The sequence below is a fragment of the Ailuropoda melanoleuca genome, chromosome 6 (assembly GCF_002007445.2).
Source record: "Ailuropoda melanoleuca isolate Jingjing chromosome 6, ASM200744v2, whole genome shotgun sequence".
Lineage (NCBI taxonomy): Eukaryota > Metazoa > Chordata > Mammalia > Carnivora > Ursidae > Ailuropoda > Ailuropoda melanoleuca.
The window spans coordinates 6420278-6436339 of record NC_048223.1 but is presented as its reverse complement, the minus strand read 5'-3'; the positions used below and the strand labels follow the sequence as shown (position 1 = coordinate 6436339).

The 16062-nt window shown below is 33.9% G+C and overlaps 1 protein-coding gene across 4 annotated transcripts in view; it reads left to right on the top strand.

Annotated features, from left to right (window-relative positions):
* The window catches only part of U2SURP (U2 snRNP associated SURP domain containing), a 52007-nt gene that overhangs the window by 27045 nt on the left and 8900 nt on the right, over window positions 1-16062 (top strand). For all 4 annotated transcript variants that reach the window (XM_002916866.4, XM_034661870.1, XM_011221864.3 and 1 more), the window contains 8 exons: window positions 812-974; window positions 1399-1478; window positions 2390-2477; window positions 3441-3563; window positions 8294-8450; window positions 9188-9283; window positions 9959-10025; window positions 13742-13901. In XM_002916866.4, coding sequence (XP_002916912.1) covers window positions 812-974; window positions 1399-1478; window positions 2390-2477; window positions 3441-3563; window positions 8294-8450; window positions 9188-9283; window positions 9959-10025; window positions 13742-13901 — 934 coding nt within the window. The remainder of the gene's footprint in view (window positions 1-811; window positions 975-1398; window positions 1479-2389; window positions 2478-3440; window positions 3564-8293; window positions 8451-9187; window positions 9284-9958; window positions 10026-13741; window positions 13902-16062) is intronic.

The window sequence follows — 16062 nt, the reverse complement described above, 5'->3', positions numbered from 1 at the left end:
AGCTCTGTATACCTCAATGGGAAAAATTAGGCACATAGGATTATATACTCCACTGAGTAGTCTAAATCTTAATACTAGTTGCATTGATGCATTGTTTGTGAGAGCATTTGCTAATGGAGACCTATATATATTTGAAGCATATTTGCTTCTGCAAATGTATTTTCATCATTACTTTTGCCCAGGTCTGCAGACTCAGCCTACAGGCTAAATCTGGCTGCCTCCTGTGTTTGTAAACAAAATTTTATTGGGACACAATCATGTTCCCTCCCCCCATATGTTGTCTGTGGCTGCTTTGGTGTTAATAGCAGTGGAGTCAAGTAACTATGAGAGAGACGGTAGATGGTATGACTTGCAAAGCCTAAAATATTTACTCTCTGATTCTCACAAAGTTTGCCACCACCTGCTTTAAGCCTGTTTGTCTGACGCAGAAGTGCTAAAGTAACTGACTTCCTTCAAAAGAGAGTGAAAAACATGAAGGCTTTTTTTTTTTTTTTAATTCCCTCACTGTAATGGGATGATGGTACTGGGACACTCAAATACTCTTAAAAAAAATGCCCATAATTTAAAATTTACTTTATTTGTAAGCTAAAAGTCACTGAGATCCTTTATTCACGAGAAAATATTCTTCTCCCATGTAAGCTCTTCAAAGAAATGTAATATATTTGGGGGATTTAAATCAGATTTAACACAATTTAGTTTTCAGAATTTTGTCCGAGTTGGTTTTAAAGAAATCAGTTTGTGAGCAGAAACTATAATAGCATTTGAAATTTGTATGTATAAATATTTACAAGTTAAAAACATTTGTATTCAGACAGAGGGACAAGTTAGAAGAAATCCTGAGGGGGTTAACTCCAAGGAAAAATGATATTGGAGATGCAATGGTTTTCTGTCTTAATAATGCTGAAGCTGCTGAAGAAATAGTGGATTGCATTACTGAGTCACTGTCCATCTTAAAGACACCCCTCCCCAAAAAGGTATGGGAATGATTTCTCTTTATGGAACATTTAATTAAGTAAAAGAGGAATTATAGTTGACTTCTTTTTTATTGAAATTGGTGTTTTTTTGTTTGTTTTGTTTTTGCATGAAGAACTTGACTGAAGAGATCTTTCCCATGCAGTCTTATTTTCCTCCTGCTGGGGAAACTTGTTAGGTTAATCAATACATAGATTATCAACAGTTTGAAATGTAAATGAGTTACATATTTTCTCCCTGCCAAAGTAGTGGCTTTGGTAATGTTGAATTTCTTATAACTCTTCTAATTAGCTGTTATTGTTGTAGCCAAACATTAGCTGTATGCCACTGATTGCAAAAAATTTCAATATGAAATTTTTTCTAGATACATTATTTGCTGCTGGTTTTTATCTTTAATCTCTTTTATGTTATCTTTTGGTATTCTAGATTGCCAGATTATATTTGGTTTCTGATGTTTTGTATAACTCTTCAGCCAAAGTTGCCAATGCTTCATATTATAGAAAATTGTAAGTATAATGGTATAAGCTGATATCCCTGAAATAAAACATTAAGGGTAAGGAATTCAGAAAAGAGGATTGTTTTGTTAATTAATAGTCTCAGTAATAATTAATTTGTATTTCTTCGTAGTTTGTAGAATTTTCTAAAAAATTGGTTTGCATTCATTAAACCACTTTAAGCTAAATGTTTAGAGTTTTCTTATCAGCTTTTTGATAAATTATACTAGAACAAATTAAGAGTTAAAAAAATAACTTTATTTTTATTGCGTATTTAGCCACTTATGTAGTAAATAAACTGAAACAATAGAAATAGTGGCAAGCATAAAGGAAGAGACCAAAGACAGAACATTTACTGTTTATAGAATCTGTGTTCTCTTTTGATCATCATTGTATTGGTTGTAGTTCACTGTGGTTATTTTCCTAGGCAATAGGAAGTTATGTTGCTCTCTTGTAATTAATATATAATTCTTCCACAGAGTTCATTTTTGGTGTTTATGAATCAGGGAAACTTTTCTCTAGGAGCTGACTCTGAAATGAAATTTGGAGATGTGGGTCCTAATCTTAGCTCTGTTATTAGGGTTTTGTTTTTTGTTTTTTGTTTTTTTTACCTTGTCCAAGTCACTTTTCCCGTTATAAAACAAAGAGATCAGTTTAAGTAGCATAAAGTATCCTAAATGTAAAATTTCTTGTTAATCAAGGGAACTAATTCTTTGCAGGAGAATAACTCAGAATAAGGAGTTTAGTTATAGTTTTAAGAGTTTAGATACCTAGTTCTTGATTTTTAAAGAATTACTTGATTAATTTATTTATAAGGTTTGGTTTTTTTTAAGTTCAGGTGGGGTTTTCATTGGCTAGCATGCTGAAGTAGGTAGGGGTTTTTAAATAAATTCTATTGTTAATATGTATTGTTTGAATTTCAGTTTTGAAACAAAGTTATGTCAGATATTTTCAGACCTCAATGCTACCTATCGTACAATTCAAGGCCATTTACAGTCTGAAAACTTTAAGGTATGTTTATTGTTTTATTTTTTCCCTAGTGTGAAACAGAGGGTAGGGGCTGGCAAGCACATTGGAGGGCTAGAAAAGTACATAGGGCAAGTATAAGACATAACATGCATCTTTCAGAAATTATTGCTTTAAAATTTACTGGCATTTTATCTTGAGTTTCAAAAATGCCTGTGAGTTTGAAATATATTATGTAGTGTTACTTTGTTGGGTGTTTGTTTTAGTTTGAAGTGTTTTATTTAAATGTTCTAAATATTAGTCTTTTCACAAAAAAACATTCAGAACATCACTTGTTTTGTAATGGTATATATAATTTGGCTAGAGTAGGAACATAATTTTATTATTCATGTTTATATTCAGTTACTTTTTTATAACCTCTTAGCTGTGGACCAATGTTAAGAAAAGCCAAATAAAATACCTTGCATGTAATGGAATAACTAGGTACTATTTTCATGGGAGGAAGACTTCTATTAAGGGAATTTTTAGCCTGGGAATTTAAACAACTCCAGTTAAAAATTTTTTGATCTTAATTTTGACCATAAATCAGACCCTATAGAAAAGTTTAGTAATGGGAAGGAGAAGTAGTATTAGCCAGAATCAGGAAAGTACTTCATTGGATCATAAAGGAATTTGGGTCAAAACTACCTTAATACCAATTTTCATAAATTTCTAACTCTTATTCCCAGAATGTGGCCTGTGTGTACTACTAGTGGTATGGGACATTGATTTTAGGTAGTCAAGAGCTAAACGTAAAGATACTGTTTCTTTTTCATTATATTTATTTTTTATTTCATTCCCTTTTAGTTAGGTGACATTGAATTTTTAAAAATATGTTGGTAGTTATTTTCTATCAAGGATGTTGGTGTAAAGGAAAATTCAGCAAATTGTGGTGGCCATTCTCATGAGATGAAGTTTGAAATGTATTGCCCTAAATAATCATTTGTTGTCTTTTTCCTATTTATTTAGCAACGGGTAATGACCTGCTTCAGAGCATGGGAGGATTGGGCAATTTATCCAGAACCATTTTTGATCAAACTACAAAATATTTTCTTAGGACTTGTAAATATTATTGAAGAAAAGGAAACAGAGGTAGGCACTCAGTGTCTTTGTGTGATTATTTTAGAATTTATTTCTGGGGATGCTGTGGGGGTGTGGTATGTTACGAATGTGAGTAACATTTCTTTGAAAAATACCTACTATTGACCACTAACTTGTGGGTTTTTGTTGCTGGAATTGTTGGGAGCCCAGGAGATGAAATGATGTATAATAGGAATTCTGTTTTGTGGCCTTATGTGAAAACTGGGTGACTGCGTTTCCCCCAATCCCTGCATTTTTTTTTTTTAATTATTGAAGTATAGTTGACATACATTGTTATATTTGTTTCAGGTGTATAGCATAGTGATTCAGCAATTCTGTACATTACTTGATGGTCTCCATGATAAAGTGTAGTTACCAGACAATGTTATGACAGTATTATTGACTTTGTTCCTTATGCGGTATTTCTAATCTCTGTGACTTATTTACTTTATAATTGGATGTTTGTGCATCTTAATCCCCCTCACCTATTTTGCTCCCTTCTGGCAACCACCAGTTCTCTGTGTTTAAGAGTCTGAGTTTTTTTTGTTGTTGTTTTTACTTTTTGGTCTGTTTGTTTTGGTTTTTAGATTCCATATATAAATGAGATTGTATTTTCTTTCTCTGATATATTTCACTTAGCTTAATACCCTCAAGGTCCATCTCTTTTGTCATAAGTGGCAAGAATCCATTCTTTTTGATGACTAACATTTGTGTGTGTGTATACATCACATCGTACCAGTTCATCTGTCAGTAGACACTTGGGTTATCTTCATATCTTGACTATTGTAAATAATGCTGAAATAAAAATAGGGGTGTGTGTATTTTTTCAAATTAGTGTTTTTGTTTTCTTTGAGTAAATATCTACCAGTGGAATTACTGGGTCATACAATATTTCTGTTTTTAATTTCTTGAGGAATCTCCGTACTGTTTTCCACAGTAGTTGCACCAGTTTACATTCTTACCAACAAACAGTACACGATGGTTCCCTTTTCTCCACATCCTCGCCAAAACTTGTTATTTCTTATCTTTTGATCCTAGCCATTCTGACTGGTGTGAGGTGATACAGCTCCTTGTGGTTTTGATTTGCATTTTCCTGATGATTGGTGATTTTGAGCCTCCTTTCATGTGTCTCGGCAATCTCTGTGTCGTCTTTTGAAAAAATGTTTGTCAGGTTCTTTGCCCATTTGTTTATTGGATTATTTGTTTTATTTTGTTGTCGAGTTGTGTAAGTTCTTTATGTGTTTTGGATATTAACCCCTTATTGCAAACATCATCTCCCTTTGGTAGCTTACCTCTTTGTTTTGTTGGTGGTTTCCTTTTCTGTGCAAAAGCTTTTTATTTTAATATAGTCCCAGTAGTTGATTTTCACTTTTGTTTCCCTTGCCTGGGGAGACATATCCATAAATTGTTGCTAAGGCCGGTGCCCAAGTGATTACCACCTATGTTTTAATGCAGTTTTATGGTTTCAGATCTTATTACATTTAGGTCTTTAATCCATTTGAGTTGACTTTGTGGTGTAAAAAAATGGTTCAGTTTTGTTTTGTTGCATGTAGCTGTTCAGTTTTCTCAGCATTATTTATTGAAGAGACTTGTCTTTTCCTCTTTATATGTTCTTGCCTCTTTTGTCATAAATTAATTGACCATATAGGTGTGGGTTTATTTCTGGGTATTTATCCCGTTCTTTTGATCTATGTGTCTATTTTTGTGTGAGTACCATCTTGGGTTTTTTTTTTTTTAAGATTTTATTTATTTATTTTAGCAGAGAGCACAAGCAGGGGAAGGAGCAGAAGGAGAGTCTTGGACAAGCAGACTCCCTGCTGAGTGTGGGGCCTGATGCCAGGCTCAGTCCCACCACCCCCAGATCGGAACCTGAACCAAAACCAAGAGTCAGACACTTAACTGACTGAGCCACCCAGGCACCCCAGTACCATCTTGTTTTGATGACTATAGCTTTGTATATCTTGAAATCTGAGATTGTGGTACCTCCACCTTGTTCTTTCCTTGCTTTGGCTATTTGAGATCTTTTGTGGTTCCATACAAATTTTAGGATTATTCTAGTTCTGTGAAAAATGCTATTGGTATTTTGATGGAGATTGCATTGAATCTGTAGATTGCTTTGGGTAGTATGGACATTTTAACAATATTCTTTCAGTCCATGAGCATGGAATATCTTTTAATTGGTTTTTGTCATCTTCAGTTTTTTTCATCAGTGTTTTATAGATTTCAGAATATGTCTTTCACCTCCTTGGTTAAATTTAATCCGAGGTCTTTTGTTCTCTTTGATGCCATTGTAAATGGGATTGTTTTCTTAATTTCTCTTTTGATTACTTCATTATTAGTGTATAGAAATGCAACAGATTTCTGTATATTAATTTTGTATCCTGCAACTTTGCTGCATTCATTTGTTCTAATTTTTCTAGTGGAGTCTTTAGGGCTTTTTATGTGTAGAATGGTGTCATCTGCAAATAATGACAGTTTTATTTCTCCCTACCAATTTGGATGCCTTTTATTTTTTTTCTTACCTCATTGCTGTGGCTAGAACTTCCAGTGCTACGTTGAATAAAAGTGTTGAGAGTGGATATCCTTGTCTTATTCCTGATTTTAGAGGAAAAGCCTTCAGTTTTTCACCATTGAGTATGATGTTAGCTGTGGGTTTTCACATATGGCCTTTATTAAGGCATGTTCCTTCTAAACCCACTTTGTTGAGAGTTTTTATTATGAATGAATATTGTATTTGTCAGATGCATTTTCTGCCCCTACTGAGATAATCATATGGTTTTTGTCCATTCTCTTTTTAATGTGATGTATCCCATTGACTAATATTGAACCACCCTGGCGTCATAGGAATAAATCCCACTTGATTGTGGTGAAAGATTGTTTTAATGTATTGGTGAATTTGGTTTGCTAATATTTTATTGAGGATTTTACACCTGTGTTTATCAAGGATATTGGCTGTAGTGCTCTTCTTTTTTAGTGTCTTTGATTTTGGTATCAGAATAATGTTGGTCTTGTAGAACGAATTTGAAAGTTTTTCTTCCTTTTCTGTTTTTTTTGGAATAGTTTGAGATGAATGAATAGGTAATAACTCTTTTTTAAATGTTTGATAGAGGGGCACCTGGCGGCTCAGTCAGTTAAGCGTCTGACTCTTGATTTCTGTTCAGATCATGATCTCAGAGTTGTGAGATTGAACCCTGCATCGTGGAGCAGGCACGTGGAGCCTCCCCAGTGTGGAACCTGCTTAGGATTATCTCTCTCCCTCTCCCTCTGCCTGTCCCCCCCCCCCAAAAAAAAACACAAATAAATGTTTGATAGTTCACCTGAAGAGCCATCTGGTCCTGGACTTTGTTTGGAGGTTTTTGATTGCTGATTCCAGTTTTGGAAGATTGTATGTTTCTAGGAAGTTCCCCATTTCTGTGTTGTCAAGTTTGTTGGCATATGATTTTTCATAGTGTCCTCTTATAATCCTTTGTATTTCTGTGGTGTTGGTTGTTGTTTCTTCTCCTTCATTTCTGATTTTATTTGAATCCTCTTTTTTTCCAGATGAGTCTAGCGAAAGGTTTATCAATTTTGTTTATCTTGATTTTTTTTTTATTGTTTTATTTTTTGGTTTTTTTAGTTTCTATTTTGTTTATTTCTGCTCATCTTTATTATTCCTTCTACTGGCTTTGGGCTTTGTTCTTTTTCTAGTTCCTTTACATGTAAGGTTTGATAGTTTGAGATTTTTCTTGTTTCTTGAGGTAGGCCTGTATTGATGGAAATGTCGCTCTTAGAACTGCTTTTGCTAAGCCCCAAAAATTTTGGACCCTTTTGTTGTTTTTTTTTTTTCCCCATTTTCATTTGTCTCCATGTATTTTTTGATTTCTTATGACTGGTGTTTTATTTGATGACATGGAAAGATACTTAATGTATTAGAAAAGAGTAAGTAATAGAGCAATATATACAGCATGATTTAATTTTATTAAAGTAGCTGTACAAGTAAATAAGTACATGAAGAGATGCACCACAATGGTAACAGATTCTGTTCATTGCGATTCTGTTGCTTTTCACCTCATCAGTGTTTCGTGAATCCTTTATATTCATTTCTACTAATCCTAATCCAATTATAGTTTCACTTTCACTCCTACAAGATCCTCCTAATTGGCCCTCCTGTTCCAAGCACATGGTCCTCATTTCAGTTTCTGAAATACACATTTCTTTCTACCATAGACCTTTGTAAATATTCATTTCTCCTTGTCTCTGAAACATCTCCTGTTTACCTGAGATCCTTCAGATGTCAGTTTAAGCAACTGCATTGAGCCTTCTAGACCTCTTTAGGTGAAACCTACTTATCATACTTGAATAGTATGATGTACCTCTTTGTTGTAGCAGTCAACATAGTTACAGTTCTTCCTATATTGCGATTATATAATTGTCTGCGTTCCCCACCGAAAAAAATTCTCGTAAGCCCTATTACAGGAGGGACCAAGGGAACAAACTAATTTTTTCTCATCATTGTATGCTCAGTGCCTTACATGGTACCTGGCTTCAGTAAACACTTGGTAGATATTTCATAAATAATGAAAGAATGACTGCTTCTTTGTCAGACAGGAGGAGGATAGATTATATCCTAGTTATGTCCTCACATTTTACCTGGGAATGTGGGTATCCAGCTGGTTGGTTTGTAACTGGATTGCAAATTAATCTTGTAGCAATATGACTAGTAAGCAAAGGAAAATGTTACAACAGCATGTATGTTTCCATAGGATGTACCAGATGACCTCGATGGTGCCCCCATTGAGGAAGAGCTTGATGGTGCACCTCTAGAAGATGTGGATGGGATTCCTATTGATGCCACTCCCATTGATGATCTTGATGGGGTCCCTATAAAGAGTCTTGATGATGATCTTGATGGAGTGCCTTGTAAGTTCAGATTTCAAACTGATGATCTAATAATGAGTTGGATTCCAAAACTCTTTAATTTCCACACATGCCAATATGGAAAAAGTTTAAGGTGTCAGTCTTTAATTTTTTTCTGTCGTGTATTTCTGACTTTTCAAAATTCAAATACCCAGTATTTGACTCTGCCAAGAAAAAGGTTTTCTTTCTGGTCACATTTCTCTGTTGGGATAGTCAGCCTCGTATAGTATTAGTAAGTTTCTCTTTTTGTCTTGATTGTCAGGAAAACTGTAGGCAAGATCTTGTGCTCAATTTTATTCATAATCCCAGATTCCTCATTTCGTCAGTTCTCTTTTTATTTATAGTTTATGGGTTCAGTTTTCCTAGATGCCTAAAATCATTTTTGGAAATAGGAAGTGTACACAGTCTTTAGTACATTTGAATTACATGAAAAGATTGAATAGTACAAGAATTGTGTAGTTTAAACAGTAATTACGTAGAGATAATAAAGATTTTTTTTACTGCCGCAACTTTTCCATGTGCTTGAAATCATAATAACTTGTATATTCTACATTGACATGTGTGTTTAAAAATTGGACCTCAGGCACAGAGAATTGGATTAGTCATAATTTTTGACACTAGCATTATTAGTCCATGTGTGGCCTTATTTTATTTTACTTTTTAATAATATAGTGAATACCCATGAACTACTTAAGTCATCCCCTAGTAGTCAGGGTTAATGGCTTATCTTTCCTCAATAGTGGATGCAACTGAGGACTCAAAGAAGAATGAGCCCATATTTAAAGTTGCCCCATCAAAGTGGGAAGCTGTAGATGAATCTGAATTGGAAGCACAGGGTGAGTAAAAGTACAGTGAATATTAAGCTTTAAAAAATTGAGTACTTATCATTAGTTTATGTGTTTTTGTTTTTCATGATGTTTCAACCTTAAGACCCAGAATTAACTGTATTTTACATCTAGTGGCTAAGTTTTCATTATAGTTGCTGTTATAATTTTCTTAGATCTTTCAGTTTGGATGCTTTGAGAGTAATCAGAGAAATCACTAAAACCTTTCAGGTTAAGGCATTTTCAGTAGAAAATGTAGATGGGAAGGTACACCTATTTGGGAATCTATTTAGAGGTCACTTTCAGAGAAACCAGGCTTTGATCTTCCCATAATGCTTAACTAATTATTAGATGCAGTTTAGACGGGCTTTCGCACTTACCTGGACATGTGTCCTTAGTGTGTATAATCTGTAATTGTTAATATTTGTAGGTTCTAATGAAATAACTTTTAACCATCTAGCACAGAAATAAGAATGATAATGTTATTTGTCACCTCATGAATTTAAATAAAATTATAGCATAGGTTTGAGGAAAGAAATTTAGCACATAGAAATGGCTATTTAAAAAATAGATAATTGTAGGTAACTTCTGTAATAAGAACTTTCGATTCTAAAGCTGGGCTTCTGTGTTACTGCAAAAATGCTAATTTACCTTGTGGAATTACATCCTTTTTTTCCTTCCACTCAGCTGTAACAACTTCTAAATGGGAGTTATTTGACCAGCATGAAGAATCAGAAGAAGAAGAAAATCAAAAGTAAGAATCTTAAGTTTCAAACATACTTAGTTTCTTATTGCATATACACTCCCTTTTTCATTAAGAGGTATGCTTGATTGAAATAATTGTGAAGAGGAAAACTTCACTCTTAAAAAATTTGTTGAGAGGATCATTTTTAGTTTGTCATTGTTTTTCCAGTGAATAAAGAGCTTTTGGTTTCTGGTCTTGATGGATCTGGTTTCACTTTGCTACTGAGTTGATTTTTCTGTGCTGGGTGTGTATGTTCTCAGTTGGTAATTACTGAATGGTCAACTGCATTTATTTCAAATCGTTGTCATCAGGTATTGTTTTAGCTCCACAAAAAGCGATTTTTAAAATGTGAATGGGAAAGTTATGCTGCTTTTTATTTGAATTGTACATTGCTAAGCATTGCTTGATGGCCATTCTATTATTTAAATGTAAACATCTCAAAAGAACTAAGAATAAGTAGCAGAAAAGAAAGCTGTCTTTTAACATGTAGAGAAATTATAATTTTGTATTTTGCTCTTTGGTAATCACCCCAAGATTGTTTTTGCATTAACACTGAATGTGACTATAGGAACACTTCTCCCAGTTTCTCCTGGCAAGTTTGTATTGGTAGTTTTTACGTAGATCTTGACACCTTTTCAAATCATTGCGAGGAAGTCGATTTTATTAAATAGAACAGATGACCTCAAGAACACAAAGCAGAGGTGTCTGCTTTAAAAAAATTTTTTTTTGGTTAATGGTTCTCAAAGGAAAGAGTGAACATAGGAAAAAGTCCTTTTTGTGTCCCAGCACAATTTGGGCTTTTTTATGGATTCAGAAATGCGATTGATCAGCATCTGTGGGAACATAGTTTGATATGCTGAGGAAAACTTGGCAGCAATGATGTCTTTCCATTGGGATGGTCAGAACAAGTCAGCAATGATTATGACAGAGTATTTACAAAATATAGATGTGGTTTGCTGGTGGAAATACCTCTCTGGGGCTGTTTAGGAGTACAGGAATTGAGACAGTCCAGTTTGCTTTAAAATAGTGCTTTAACCTTTTTTTAATGTCTATAATACATCATTATTAATATCTGTCACTATTGTATCACGGAGAAAATTATTTAATTTTGCATATTCATGAGATAATTATTTAATTTAGAGGGAAGGAAGGGTAGAAAAGGCCATTGCAGAACTCAAATATTTCTTCAGGTGGTTTTGTTTCTAAAAGTATTAACTTTTTTTTGGCATAAATTTGATAATTTGTGTTAATGTTGGAATGTGACTACATTTTAGTGTTGACAGAATAATCATGTTTATAGATTGAGACCTGGATCACTGGAAATACCATTTTTATTTTCTTATTTTTCTTAAGAGCTCCAAATAAATCACAATAAGATAAAAATAACTTTATGAAAGTACAAAGCAAGGAAAAGATATTTTTTCATATACAACTTTTTGGTCTTTGAAATTTTCTTATGCCTCACTACTGCTCTCTAGTGGCTGAATCCAAAATGCCATTTTGAAACTAGTAATTATTTTTTATGGCAGAAAGGTGATTAAAAACAATACAGCCTGACTATTGTTTTGTAGAAAACTTCCCAATAGTAATTTAATTTATAATGAATTCCGTATGGTTTTATAGACTTGAATTTCCATTTCTTTAAAAGAGTGAGATGAAGCTATGATGAGATCTGAACCTAGAACTGGTAACTAAGAGCTAAAGTCAAAACCAGTTAGACTGCTCGGGCCCTGAAAAATTAAAATAGCAATTGTAAAATGAATATGTATTTTATATTATCAAGTGTAGCCCACTTTAAAAGTAAATAATGTGATTAATGTTTGGTGTTGCTGTCTGGATCTTCTCTGTATACGTAAAACGTGTATCTATTTTAAACAAATTATATAATACTGCACATACTATTCTCTGACCCTGCTTTTCACTTAAGTGTCATGGGCATTATTCTGTGTCAACCCATATAGTTGTCTGCTCTGTATTTATCTGTAGTTGAAAGCATTCAGGTAAGTGTTCAAAGATGTTTATTAAGGAATATTTGAATTTGCAAAAGAATTATTGAAAATTTGTAAATAACAGGCTGGAATTGATTAAGTAATTTCCATTGCATAGATACCACAGTTTAATTGTGTCTCATCCTTTTTGAGTGACCCTTTCTGGAATAATCTCCCAGCAAACCTCTGTATTCACATGTGCATATAGTTTAACCATTTAAAAGCATCTGAAACACTTGTAAAAAATTTATGCACCATAAAACAAGAAATTCTTGTGGTTAAAAAAATTAACTAAAAACTGCATTTAGGAAGTTTCTGACAAATTAATGAGAAGTGTTAAGTAAAAGATTTATCTCCAAAAAGAATCAATTTCTTTAGAAATGGTTTGATATTACTATTTTCTTCTTCAAGTATTATAGGGAGTTGTACCTTTATGTGGTACTAATGATTTGTGGGGCTCTGAGAGTGTGAAGTTTGTAAAACATTTTAGTAATGTTCAGGAAAGGACCTTTGGGTAAGAAATTACAAAGCTAGGAGCATAGTCTTCTCTTAGTACCATGTTTCTGATTCTGAATTGCCAGCACTTCATTTTTATCTCCCTTGCTTACATTTTTCTCATCAGTGTGTGAGTTCTGGTGCCAGTCTCTCAAATAATTTTTATTTGGAACGAATTTGATTATAACTACTTTTACATTATTATGAATAGTTTTAAATATATACCGAAAGGACTCCTGCTTATGGTAGAATGTATTTAGTTCCCAAATCCCAACAAATAAGGTTCAAATATTAAAGGGAAATGGCATATTTTCTAGGCTATGCCAGTAATGTTAATGTCACAATTTCATTTATAAAAGGAATTTCGTTTGTATATACATAAACATTCTGAGTTTGTGTGTGGATGACGTGTTTTGCCCAAATTTGGCATATGTACACACCAAAGCCCTGTCCCAGAGCATACAACTTTCTTTTTCTTTTTTTTTTTGGGGGGGGCCCTTCATTTGTGTTTCAAGTACATTTTGTCAGTCCGAGTCTAGCTGTGAGGACCAACTTTGCCCATATTTGCTTGCCTGTTTCCACTGTATTCTGGAGGGAAAGGAAATTTTTTTCATCTTTGTATCCTTACCCATGGCAGTCACTTAGTTTTTCATTTTCTTTTTATTTGACGTAGAACTAGTATAATTTTTAGAAGCAATTCTGACATGAGTACTCATGTGTGATAATATTTAAAATTTATACATTGCTTTATTCCAAGGTTATGTGCTAATCAGATAAGGTCTTTACATGCTACATTGTTTCCTAGTTAACTGGGTGACACAAACTCATGTATTTTCTAGTGTATAGCCTCTGCTGAAGAAAGGATAAATATGTTTGGTTTTTTTAACGTTAAGCTTCCCGAACTCACGCTGAACTGGAAAATGTGGGGAATCATTGGCCTGATTATTCATTTCACTTAACACTGCAAGGAAAGTTTGTTGCAGAATGAAAGGCACACAGATAACATACACAGAATTTTTTAAAGTGATTATGTTGAGCTCAAACTTTTTATGTGGAAGAAACAAGAGTTTTATAAAATTGTATTATTTGATAAAATATTTTCTAGAAATGTTTTAGTGATGAATTGGTCTCTTATGTTTTGTTAACATTATTTACAGTCTAAGACAGTGAAAAATAAAGCCAGACTGAAAAATATAGCATTTTTTTCTGCCTTGACATATGATATTTTCTGCCTGTTTCCAGTCAAGAAGAAGAAAGTGAAGATGAAGAAGATACTCAAAGTTCCAAATCAGAAGAACATCATTTGTACTCTAATCCAATCAAAGAAGAAATGACTGAGTCCAAGTTCTCTAAGTACTCTGAAATGAGTGAGGAAAAACGAGCTAAACTTCGTGAAATTGAGGTTAGTATTGCAATGAAGTTGAAACTATACTTCACTGGCCTTCTTTCACTTTTCCACTGACCTAGGCTCCCTCTTGGCATCATTCCTTTGCACGCTGTGTTCTCTGTGCCTGGAAACCTTCATGCCAGCTAACTTCCACAGGCCTCTTAGTTCACGCATCCCTTCTCTACTGCTCTCCTTTTCTTAAACTTCTGCGTTTGCTTACTTCTCCCTATTTATTTCTCTTGTGATTTTACATGTATCGTGGTGTGTGTTTTATTTTATTTTTGTTTTCTTAGCTTGCTTGTTTAATGTCTGTATTTCCTACGAGGCTGTGATTTATACAAGGGGAAAGGGCTGTGTCTGTTTTCTGTTCATCATCGTAAATCCAGTGCCTGGCACAGAGGATGTCCTCTGAATATACCAATTCTTCTAATGAATAGATTACATTTGGCATTATGAAGTCCATAAGATTTGAGCGCACATAGTATGTAACAAGGAAGAGTGAGAGATTTTCTGGCACATTCAAGTTATGTGTACATTTTATTATACTGGGCTCATTTTTAAGTGTATGCATCCTTTTGTGATGGGGAGAGTAGACATTAAGTGGGACATAACAGTAAGAAGGGGGAAAACTTACGATAATGAGTCCAAGCTATCTCAAACAAAATTTTCCCTCCCTCAATCCCCTCTCCTTTTTTAATGCCTTTTTTATTACCAAAACTAGTTAGACGTATCATAGAAGTGAGGGTATTGTAATGGGAACCTTCATTCCTTGCCCCAAGAAGATTAAACATTCCCAGTAAATTTTGGTGTAGCAGTCAGCCTAGAGTCTCAAAAGTATATATGAGAGTGTATTTTAAATCTTTATCTGTTCATTTAAATAACAGTATTTTGCATGCCTACTATGTGTCAGTACTATTTCTCTTACTACTTTATAGTATCTGCCATAGTAGTTACCTTGTTTCCAGATCTCTAATCACTGTTGAGATGGTCCAAGTTTTTGCCCGACTCTTTCTTGGATATCACCAAGCCAGAACGTTAACAGGGAAAATATTTTGTTTTAACCTTACACAGAATTAGTATACTGTCTATTATAAGTGAGAGGAGAGATTTTCAGAGTTAACATGTTGATTCCTTTTTCCTGGGATGTATTTATTTATATACATTCTGTATAAATTTCTTAGGGGCAAAAATGTATCAGTGAATGTACTCCACCTGTGGATTTTTTCCAAGCTGCACATGCCCCTTAATTCTCAGAACTCCTCCCAAGCTTACCTAACTTTGCCTTGCTGGAGTTGAATAAAAATATATTTTCTTGATAATGAAGTTTCCCCCTTTAAATGCCAAAACCGACTGTTGAATAGTTTTTAAATGTTCTGTTTCCTTATTGGCTTAAATTAGAGAAGAAAAACATATAATTTAGCTTTTTGGTAACCTGGATGGTTTTTGTGAACATTATTTCCACACTATCTGTGTGTGTGTGTGTGTGAGAGAGAGAGAGAGAGAGATGCATCTACATACATACATTTCCATACTTCTGTGCTCTTCTTTGATAATCTGGCCTCTCCATTGTTAGATACTCAGTGATTGTTTTCCTGTTCATGTAGTGCCTACCTCTCACAACTTACTACCCTTTCGAGATTTAAATTGTGAACCAAGTCCCTAATTTTAAAATCTAGATCTTGGCTTCATTTTAGACTGATCTAATTCTTCTCCATTGTTTACTCTGAGATTTAGTCATGTGGAATAAAGGTTCACAACTGGTGGCAAATTTGAACTAGAACTCAGGGCTCATGAGATTTATTCCTGTCCTCTTTCTGCCCCTAAATTTGATCCAGGATCCACGTACTTTCTACCTCTGCCTCCAGCATCCTCTAAGTTCTCATGCTTTTCACATTATATGTCCTTCCTTAGTTCAATAAGGATATATATAGTCATTATTACATTATCATAGTATATGTTGTTATATTGCTATAAATTATTATAATATTACTGTAGTTTTTCTTTTTGAAAACTCCTCTCTTCCCCTAATATATCATCATAAAGATGTCTATAGCTGAACACTTTTTAAGTTTGTATTTAAATTCCAGTTAGAGAACACACAGTGTAATGCTAGTTTCAGGTGTACAATACAGTGATTCAGCCCTTCCATACAACACCCAGTGCTCATCACAAGTGC